This window comes from Balaenoptera physalus (genome assembly GCF_965194825.1).
Source record: "Balaenoptera physalus genome assembly, chromosome: 20".
Classification (NCBI taxonomy): domain Eukaryota; kingdom Metazoa; phylum Chordata; class Mammalia; order Artiodactyla; family Balaenopteridae; genus Balaenoptera; species Balaenoptera physalus.
The window spans coordinates 43619008-43630660 of NC_138901.1; the positions used below are offsets into that span (position 1 = coordinate 43619008).

At 42.4% G+C, this 11653-nt stretch overlaps 1 protein-coding gene across 1 annotated transcript; it reads left to right on the plus strand.

Moving 5' to 3' along the window:
* Positions 1-301: 301 nt before the first annotated feature.
* Positions 302-8681, plus strand: LOC309649763 (C-C motif chemokine 3-like). The gene is made up of 3 exons (XM_082440205.1): positions 302-6970; positions 7624-7738; positions 8154-8681. The coding sequence occupies exons 1-3, from the start codon at positions 6895-6897 to the stop codon at positions 8242-8244; spliced, it is 282 nt and encodes a 93-aa protein (XP_082296331.1). The 5' UTR covers positions 302-6894; the 3' UTR covers positions 8245-8681.
* Positions 8682-11653: the final 2972 nt, after the last annotated feature.

The window sequence follows — 11653 nt, forward strand, 5'->3', positions numbered from 1 at the left end:
TTCGTTCTGCCAAGACAATAAACTAAGAAGAGGTAAATCCTTTAGTCTTGCCAATATGGTAGCCAAATCCCTTGGGGAGAATGGGAGCAGAAACTGGATTGTAGATTGAAGAAATAAGTACACAATTATTCGAAGTGCAGGTTTCAGGATGGAGTCCATAGGACAGTGAGCTGGTTGAAGCCATCCATCAGTGTTGGCCCCACTCTTCTTAAAGTGGAAATGTGCCTTCGTCACCGGCCACAGCCTGCTCTTTAGCTGTCAAAGGTGAAGGGCAGGGCTTCCCTGGTGGCGCAGTAGTTAAGAATCCACCTGCCAGTGCAGGGGACACGGGTTTGTGCCCTGGTCCAGGAAGATCCCACATGCTGAGGAGCAACTAAGCCCGTGCACCACAACTACTGAGCCCGCGCTCTAGAGCCTGCGAGCCACAACTACTGAAGCCCGTGTGCCACAACTACTGAAGCCCACACACCTAGAGCCCGTGCTCCGCAACAAGAGAAGCCATGACAATGGGAAGCCCGTGCACCGGAACAAAGAGTAACCCCCGCTTGCCGCAACTAGAGAAAGCCTGCGCACGGCAACGAAGACCCAACGCAGCCCAAAATAAATAAATTTAATAAAAAAGAAAAACTTTATGAAAAACAAAATTAGCATGCATGATGTTTCAGTGTGGGGATATTCCAAGCTTTTATACCAAAATTTATATTTAACCATTCTGTTACTTAGCCCATTCAGGTTGTTCTAACTTTCCTCTATTCTAAATTGAGCTGAGACTTGAAGGATGATTAACCAGGAAGAGTGTGAGGGTGGGGTCATTCAGGCGAAGAACAAGAGACCTGTGCTTTTTAAAATATATAAAATAGATTACTTGAAATATTTCAGTTATAATGATAATAGTAACTAACACATAACACTTACTATGAGCCAGTCATGATCTAAGCCTTTATAGATATTAATGCATTTCATCCTCACAGCAGTGCTCTGAGGTAGGTACTGTTATTATCCCCTTTCACACATGAGGACACTGAAGCACAGAGAGGTAAGTAACCTACTGAAGGGTAAGTAACACACAGCTCGTACATGATAGATTTGGAAATGACACCAAGAAGGTATGGCTCCAGAGCGTAAATAAATCAGAAAAGGGAAATGTGTTTCTTATAAATTTATGTTAAAAGTTTAACAGCCAAAGTTGTGTTATTATGATGTAAAATATCTTTCGGTTTTGCATTTTGCATGTCTTTGAATAGTGCAATCCATGGATTTCTCTCTTTTCCTTAGAAAATTAAGGGAATTAAACAGTGGTTTCCTTTATTTGTTCTAAATACTAATCTCTGCAGCTTTCACGGGATATACCCATGCTTACGGAATTTCACTCTGTCCTGTGATCTACAAGAAGGGGAAATTGTGCTTTGCCAAGTGACACCTTGTTCATAAAAAGCAGAGCAGAGACCTGCATTTTTAAGGAATCACATGTAGTTTAGAGAGCTGAGTCTTTGTTTCCAGGAAGTCTGAAGGTGGCAAGAAACAAAGCCAAAGGAGGAGACAGAGGTCAGGTCACAGAGGGGAAGCTTCCATTTCATGCTGGAAACAAGGTAGACTGAAGGGTTTTCAACAGAGAGAGACAGAGACCGATTTGAACAAAATCACTTCAAATGCCTTGTGTTGGACAAGTTGAAGAGAGGCAACTGGAGGAAAAAACAATTGACAGGACACTCTTAGAGTTGTCATGACAAGGACCCACCTAAGACAGTGGCAATGGGAAAGATGAGAAGTAGATATACTTAATTTCAAGTATACAACAGAGTCAGTAGTTGAATAGATGGAGGAGATGAGGGGGAGGGAGGAGTCAAGGGTGACTCAGCTTTCTGGCTTGGAAGCTTGGTAAGAGGGAATGCTTTTTACTGAGTTACAGAAGGAGGAGTGGGGGACAGGTGGAAGGATCTAATCCAGTACCAAGATGTACGCCCTGATCTGTGCACACGTGTGCACGCACACACACACACACACACACACACACAAAATGGCCAGAGGAGAATGACAAGAAGAACTCAAGATAGGAAAGGGCCTGGCTGCAGAAAGAAGGGGCTGCGTCAGTGAGACACTATCTCTCTAGGATGCTAGAAAGGGGCCCCCAGGATATTTTCTCTGCCCATGTGAAAGGCAGGGCCAAGCCTGCTGCAGCCTGACTCTGTGGACCACAGCTGAAAAAAATGAGGCCAAGGCTGGGCCAAAAAATGGTGTCATTATCAATTAGCCCATCCATGGAACCACTGCTGCCAAAGGGAGAAATCTGAGATTGACGCCTGGGGATGTAGAGCTATGGGACCGGAAACTGGAAGGAAACCAATCCATCAGGGCCAGGGCACAGGAAACAATGAGGAGGTGAGCGGAGCCGGACAAGGCAGAGGTGCTGCAGAACCTGAATATTATTCAGCCAGAATTCCCTGTTCTCATGGCTGGGACGTTCTGCTGGACTGAGGTGGGGCCTCAAAGAGGCTGGAATGAACCAGAAAGCTAGGACACAAGTCAAGCCCCTCCATGCTGAAGGATCCACCATGTTGACCGTTGGCTAGTTTCTGTGATCACCACTTAAGAGATCTTGGTGGTCCCCAAAGATCAAGACCTTGACACCATGGCCTTTCTGATCCTTTATATAATATTAGTATTTCAACTCCCTAGTGAGACGTTGGGCATAATACATACTGTTAGTCAAATTAATGAACCATTCATTCACCAAATACTTATTAATGCATTGTGGTTATTGTTGGAGATACATTGTTAAATAATGTATGCAGACACTGAAATGTAAAACTGACTAATTCCATCTCTCTGATCCTGGGCAAGTCATTTCACCTGGGAACATTAATTTACCTCCTAGGAAATGTCTGAGACCCTTCCAACTCAACCATCCTAAGGCTTCCTTACATTATTCATTCAATATGTGCATATGGAGCACATACTTTGGATACAAGTATGTTATTTTTCTGATTCAAATAAAAACATATATGACAAAGAGCTATTTCCTGGTTTTAGGATTGATACGAAAAATCTTACAAATATATAATCACTAAGATAGAATTTTATATTTATCAAAAAGAACAAAATTATAAGAAATAGAGACTATGTCAGAAAATTAACCATGTTATAATCAACATGTGCTAGAATTTGGTTTAAGTCCACCAAGACATGGTATGAATTTGGTTTAAAATCAACAGGACATGCAATAGGCACATGAAAAGATGCTCAACATCACTAATTATTAGAGAAATGCAAATCAAAACTACAATGAGGTATCACCTCACACCGGTCAGAATAGCCATCATTAAAACGTCTACAAATAATAAATGCTGGAGAGGGTGTAGAGAAAAGGGAACCCTCTTACACTGTTGGTGGGAATATAAATTTGTACAGCCACTATGGAAAACAGTATGGAGGTTCCTTAAATAACAAAAAATAGAGTTACCATATGATCCAGAAATCCCACTCCTGGGCATGTATCCAGAAAAGATGAAAACTCTAATTCGAAAAGAAATAAGCACCCCAATGTTCACAGCAGCACTATTTTCAATAGCTAAGACATGGAAGCAACCTAAATGTCTATTGACAGATGAATGAATAAAGAAGATGTGGTATACACACACACACACACACACACACACACACACACACACACACACGCACAATGGAATACTACTCAGCCATAAAGAATGAAATAATGCCATTTGCAGCAACATGGATGGACCTAGAGATTACCATACTAAGTGAAGTAAGTCAGAGAAAGACAAATATCGTATGATATCACTTGTATGTGGAATCTAAAATATGGTACAATGAACTTATTTACAAAACAGAAACAGACTCACAGACATAGAAAACAAACTTACGGTTACCAAAGGGGAAAGGCAGGGGCGGGGTGGTGGAAGGGATAAATTAAGGAGTTTGGGATTAGTAGATACAAACTACTATATATAAAATAACAAGGACCTACTTATAGCACAGGGAACTATATTCAATATCTTGGAATAAACCTTAACAGAAAAGAATATGAAAGAATATATATAACTGAATCACTGTGCTGTACACCAGAAACTAACACAACATTGTAAATTCACTATACTCCAATAAAAATCTAAAAATAAATTAAAAATAAATAAAATCAACAGGTCATGGTCTAGATTTTTGAAGAGACAATTACATAGATAACTATCACACAATGTGGAAAGTGCTGTAATGGCAGAGGTAAATAATAATGTCCGTTATCAGAAACGTGATTGATTCAGCAGTTTCCATTTCCTTCTTCTCACCCTCAACTCAGAGACGCCTGCTCTCAGGAACTAAATCACGAGTGTGAAGGGGGTTCCCCCAGGAAGTAAATGAGGGAATTCAATTCGGGGTATCGATTGAGGGCTGGGGCAGCGGGGGTGGACGTGAGGAGGAGGCATTGTCTGTGACCTAGAGTTTCCAGTGAAGCAAATGATAGACTCCTTTTTTTGGAATTGACAGTAACAAAGGAAGACAGCTGGATGCTACAGCCCCAGTGAAACCTGCCATTGCCCCAAATCTTGCCTTTGCTGCACCTCCCTCGGACCAGCATTAGCAATCATAGGGATGGGATGGAAACACAGCCCATGTGTTTTAAGAGAAGTAACTCTAGGGACACAGGAAGGACAGAATTCCTAAGGTGCGGTCTCACTTTGCGTATGTCTTATCTCCTCCATTGCTCTAACTCCTTTTGGGGGAATTCAAAGCCCTCTTGGTTTGGTCCTAATGTAGCCCCTTCATCCATATTTGCCCCTCCACTGTGCAGCTACTCTGAAGGACTCACTCCTCCCTCTGACCCAGCCATTTCACACCTGTGACTCTGCGTTAGCTGGCCAAGCCATCTACTGCCACACCATCTATATATGTTCAAATCCTGTGTCTCTTTCAAGACCCAATCAAAATTCCATCCCTTCTGTGACGCCTTTCCCTATCCTCCTCAGGGAGACCATGACTCCCTCTTCCTCACATTCTGAGCTTTCATTTATTTTTCTCCTAAGAATCTTAGCACTTTCTGTTAAGTGCTGTGGTTACCTGTTTATACTCTACCTGCTCCTACTAGACTGGGGGCACCTAGAGGATAAAGATCATTAGAAAGGATAAACCATAATTCAAAAGAATATATATATATATATATATATATATATATATATATATATATATATATATATAAAACTGAATCACTGCTGTACAGCAGAAATTAACACAATATTGTAAACCAACTATACTTCAATAACATTTTTTAAAAGTTCATTAGAAAGAACTAAATCTATTTCTCAGTGTAAAATGTGATTTATGCCCACTAATTCTGTAATAATAAATAATAAAGGATGGAAAAGAAAATATATACATCTGGCTAAGAAAGTATACTCTTTCACACCACTGAAATTATGAATTGAAAAGAATAGGAAAGGAACACTGCTCCAAATTTGGCATTACTTATGTAAATATCTTACAGGTTCCTCAAAATAGTTCAGACAAATGGAAATCAAGACTTCATTTTAGCAAAGGCCATTCGAAAGAAACCTTAGTATATTTATCCAAAAATTCTTTCAAATTAAACAATTGCCAACAACCTACCTTCCAACTGGTGGTGTTGGAAATGTTTTAAGACAGAATGTGTTCATAAATCTGTGGGCTGACCAGGAAGGTAATACATTCTTACTCCAAAAAAATTGAGAAAATTCCAGAAAAAAAGGAAAACAAAATTGCCCATTCATCTGTCACACAACGTTAAGTACTAATGATGCTTTGGCCATTTATTTCCAATGCTTTTTATTTTTTCCACGCCTAGACCATATATCCGTGTGTGTGTATACACACACACACACACACATATTTATGGTTACAATATTTATCATATATGTGTATATACACATATACACACATATATATTTGTATAATTCTTCATCTTATACAGCTGGTACAATTTTTATCTTACTTTTTGACAACTGATGTTATGATTATATTTATGCTACTTCATTTAGTTTAAGGGCTTAATAAAATACATTCCAGTGGATATATCATAACTGACTTTATCATTCCCTGATAGAGGAAAATTTAGGTTTCCTTATCTAGAGTTCTAAATGTTGCTGGGTCAGCATCTTCCTGTCTGAAGATGACTCCATATTTGGGCTGGTTTCTTTAGAACTCTTTCCTAGAAATGTGATCTCTAGGTTAGTGGGTATAAATATTTTTAGGCTCTTGACATATTAACACCCACATCTAATGTCTCTTTATGATTTTCAACTAGTGTTTAACCCAGTGCCCCTGGTCACTTGGTGACTGATGAATGGACAAATGACGGAAATATGACCTCATGCTTCCTAGCCCTCTAGCAGGGATTCCTTGATTCAGTCCCTTGCAACCAAGGGAAGCTTGTGCCACCCTCCAAGGCAGTATCGCACCTGCCCTATCCTTGTGGTTAGAGCAGCTGGGGAAACACAGCAGTTTCAGCTCTGTGGAAAGGTCAGAGCTGGAGAATTTGTTAGGGGAAGGGACCAGCTGAGAATAGCCCTGGGTGGACACACACTCCTCTCCTGCGGCTCACAGGGGAAACCCATTTCTTCACATGAAACCAGAACAAGTCATGCGTTGCGGGCTGAGACTTGTAGCTGACAGCAGCTATTCTTGGATATCCTGAGCCCCTGCGGTTGCCACGGACCCTGAGTTATGAAACACTTAGTGTGAAAGCATTACTATGCTTAAAAATTTCCTTCCTCACTCCCAGATTCCATTTCCCCATCCATCAGGGCTGCCTATAAAGAGCTGGGGAGATGGCCTCTCACTAAAGAAGGACGCAGGCAGCAGCGGGCGCCCAGTCCCACACTCAAGGCCACACTCCGCCTGTTCAGCATCATGAAGGTGCCCGCAGCTGCCCTCACCGTCCTCCTCTGCCCCATGGCCCTCTGCAGCCAGGTCTTCTCGGCACCACGTGAGTCTGTGCAGTAGTGGCAGGGGTCCCCACGCCAAACTTTACTTGGCCTTGAGAGCCCCCAAGAGAAAATAAAGATCTTCTTAAAGGGTTATGAAACATTTTGGCCTTTCTCTTCAATATTTTTATTTTTATCTTTATAAAGGGGTCCTCAGATCTGGAGCCAGGGTTGGGGAGGTACAGTCCCATTTTACAGATGGCAAAATGGGGACCTAAACAAATGAGTTGGCAAGAGGCAGAATCCAAATCTGGTTACTGTTCCGTGGTGTCAGTCTTCCAGTAACTCACCCTAGGTCCCCCCAAGAGTTTGTCCCTTGGATGTCTTATGAGAGCTGTCTAAGGTATTTCTTTTGCTGGGGTGTGACTTCTTGAACCAGAAACAATTTCCTGAAGGGCGATGTGATAACAACAGTCTGTTTGGATGTCTGGAGCACACAGAGAAAGAGAGAGCCCACAGTGAAGAGTCAAAAATAAAGAAGGATGCAGACAGAAACAAGGACAGAGACAGGGATATTTCTAGGCAAAAATGCCCAGCGCCTTCCAGTGAACTGTCGCCCAGTCTGTGCCCTAAGCCAGGCTGTCTCTCTCCTTCCGAGTCTTCCTCATCCCCTTCTGAACTATGACTCAGCCTCATTCTGCCCCTTCCTCCACAGTTGAGGCTGACACCCTAACGGCCTGCTGCTTCTCCTACACCGCCTGGCAGCTTCCTCGCAAATTCGTAGCTGACTATTTTGAGACCAGCAGCCAGTGCTCCAAGCCCGGTGTCATGTAAGTGCCAGTCTTCCTGCCCACCTCTGGGGAGACGGGATGTTGGATGGGAGTCAGCACCCAAGGGCACAGAGAGGCCTGGGGCGCCATCCTGGCAAGCCCAGCCCTCCGGGGCCTATCAAGTATACAGGACCCAGGTCTCTGAGCTGTGACCCGACCTGGCCGGGCTTGCAGAGTCAGGGGGTGCTAGGCCAGCCCAGAGGGAGGGAGGGGAAGAAGGAGGCTGAATCCTCTGCATGCTTTGAGGGGCCCCCTGAGTCAGGGAGAGCGTCTATCTGGACTGAGGTAGGCAGAGGGTCCCCTAGGGAGTGGCAGGCCCTGCGCCTCCCAGGAGAGAGGGGTGGAGGGGTCACAGGGAGCCCAGGATCCCCCTGCTGGATTCCTCAGTGTGTAATACTTTTGTCCTTCTCCAAAGCTTCCAAACCAAAAGAGGCCGGCAGCTCTGTGCCAACCCCAGTGAGGACTGGGTCCAGGAATACATCACTGACCTGGAGCTGAATGCCTGAGTGGCCTGGAAGCTTTGAGGAACCCAGTGACCTCAGTGGCCCGACTGGGCAGCAGGGGTCTGAGCCTTGCAAATACCCCTGTCACCTCCACAGCTACCTCTCCTGTGCGCTGGTTGTTTCCAAACAGCAACACTCCGGGACTCGTTCCTAACTTAGATTGCAACTTATTTACATATAATATTAATATTTAATTTTTGTAATTTAATTTCAATGTCCCACTGTGTCTGGGACTGTGTGCTCCAAGAGGTCCCAAGACACCTTTTCACAGACCTTCCCCTCCCCATTCGCTTGCACTCTGGTGACAATTGACTGTCAGCAGCTTGTTCTATGCAGAGATGGTGCCAATGCCACCAGACTGACAATTGTGTATTGGATGTTTCCATTCAGTGTTGTGTTCAGCAAAACGAAATAATAAAGACGCTCTTTTGAAAAGTAAACTGGCATTGAGTTTGGTTTTGTTTATCTGGCAAATCAGAATCACTGGTTGACTTTCTCTGAAAGACAAATACACGATATCGCTTATATGTGGAATCTAGAAAAATGGTACAAATGAACCTATTTACAAAACAGAAATTGAGTCACAGATATAGAAAACAAACTTATGGTTACCAATGGGGAAGAGGGGGATAAATTGGGAGATTGGGATTGACATATACACACTACTATATATAAAAGATAACTAATAAGAACCTACTGTATAGCACAGGGAACTCTATTTGGTGCTCTGTAATGACCTATATGGGAATGGAGTCTAGAAGAGAGTGGATATGTGTATATGTATAGCTGATTCACTTTGCCATACAGCAGAAACCAACACAACATTGTAAATCAACTATACTCCAATAAAAAAATTAATTAAAAAAAAGAATCACAGGTTGAAAGGAATAGTAGCTTAAAGAATAGGAAGATGGGAAATGGAGGGAAATTGGGAGAGATGGAAGGGGGCTACCACAGAGCTACTCTGCTTTACACTTGTGAATGAAAAATGTTGCCTGCTGTATCAGTAAACAAAGAATGTTGCAGCCATCAAGCCATCACCTTTACCGCTGCCCAGGAGGTAAGCCCTGAGGGAATTCAGGATAGAAACAGGTTGCCCACCATCTAGCAGTCAGCTGCTGCTGCCACCCCCAATGGTGCATCCTGAGGAGACTCAGGATGAGAAATCACAGGATACTGGCCCCAGATAGCTGAGGTTCATATCAAAAGAATGATTTCAGTGAGCCCAGGCTCCTGCATCTTCCCATACATACAAAAGCACTAAATTCCCTGAGATAGCTGGTTTTCTTTAATTAACAGTAATCTTTTGATGTTCCGACTACCTGGTCTTTGTTGCAAAAACTCCTATATATCCCGGCTCCCCCCTTACCTCTTCAGAGCAGTCCCTCAGAGCTATCTGAGGTGCTGGGTCCCGGGCTTAAGTACTCAGCTTCGTCCATCAATAAAATTTAACTCTTGGGGCTTCCCTGGTGGCGCAGTGGTTGAGAATCTGCCTGCCAATGCAGGGGACACGGGTTCGAGCCCTGGTCTGGGAGGATCCCACATGCCGCGGAGCAACTGGGCCCGTGAGCCACAATTACTGAGCCTGCGCGTCTGGAGCCTGTGCTCCGCAACGAGAGAGGCCACGATAGTGAGAGGCCCGCGCACCGCGATGAAGAGTGGCCCCCGCTTGCCACAACTAGAGAAAGCCGTCGTACAGAAACGAAGACCCAACACAGCCATAAATAAATAAATTTAAAAAATAAAAATAAAATAAATAAATAAATAAATAAATAAATAAAAACCCTTAACTCTTAACTTTTAGGTTGTGCATTTTTTTCAGTCAACACACTGGAGCCACATTTCCAGAACATTTAAGTTATGACTATTTTATGAATCAAACCATAATGTACATGAATGGATACCATTAAGAAGAGTATTCATAGTACATATTTATGATAAATCAAACTTTCTGAATAATGATTACTAACATATTTGAGACTTACTCCAGGCTGAGTGCTTTTTCTGCAGTGTTCATTTGCTCCTCACAATGAAATAGTATAGTTTAAGTACTATTAATATTCTCATTTGACAAAAGAGTAAACTGGGGCTGGGGCTCAGAGAGGTTAAGCAAATTGGCCAAGATCACACAGCAAGTAAGCGGCACAATTGAGTTCCAAAACTAGATTTTGATGTAACTACAGACTTTGCTCTTAACCAGTAACCAAGTTATTTCCCAAAATGTAACCCACCTGTACTCAAATTACAAGCAATGATTGAAGTTTAAGCCACTCACATCAGAATTTTTAGGTGTGGACCTGGGAATTGATATTTCTACCAAGCTTCAGGTGTTCCACATGCATGTTAACAGCTGAGAACCACTGAAAGAGTCAATAGAATTCACTGCTCTTTTCCAAATGCAGTGCATATCTGCATATGGTAACAGGTATATTGTACATTATTTTCCTAGAATCCATGCTCCACAAAATACATGGCTAAGGTTAGAGAAGGAAAAGATAACCAGCCTACATGTGGAGCAGGATTCTGTTTATAGGTTTACTGTGACAACTCAGTTATTTAATAAATAGGTTGCCTGAGTTATAGTTATAACTTTAAGAAATGTACACTGAGCTAGGGTCCTTTTGGCAGAAGGAGGAGAAATTCAAAAGACTTGTGTGAAAACCAAACATGTATTAATTTTTATGACCCACAATTGTTTCATGTTGTTTAAAATAATCTAATTTTTGTACCCCAAATTAGTTTAGAATTGTAGTGATCAAACTTTTAGAGTACAATTCAACACTACTGTTAAGCAAACATTAAAATGCACGTACTATCGGACCAAGATACCATTTGCCCTGATTCCATTTCTAGGAATCTGTTTTGTAGCAACACTGACAGAGGACAAGACTATAGACACGAAGATATTCTTTTTTTTTTTTTTTTTTTTACATCTTTATTGGAGTATAATTGCTTTGCAATGCTGTGTTAGTTTCTGCTGTATAACAAAGTGAATCAGCTCTATGTATACATATATCCCCATATCTCCCCCCTCTTGCGTCTCCCTCCCTCCCACCCTCCCTATCCCACCCCTCTAGGTGGTCACAAAGCACCGAGCTGATCTCCCTGTGCTATGCAGCTGCTTCCCACTAGCTATCTATTTTACATTTGGTAGCGTATATATGTCAGTGCTACTCTCTCACTTTGTCCCAGCTTCCACCTTCCCGCTCCCCGTGTCCTCAAGTGCATTCTCTACGTCTTTGTCTTTATTCCCGTCCTGCCCATAGGTTCATCAGACACAAAGATATTCTTTGCAGCACGGTTTGTAAACAGCAAACAAATGGAAACAACCATTTAAACCAATAGAAGATTACATCAGAAGAGAAATGAGATGCCCACCAATGGACTATTCTGTGGTTAGTAAAAAGGATAA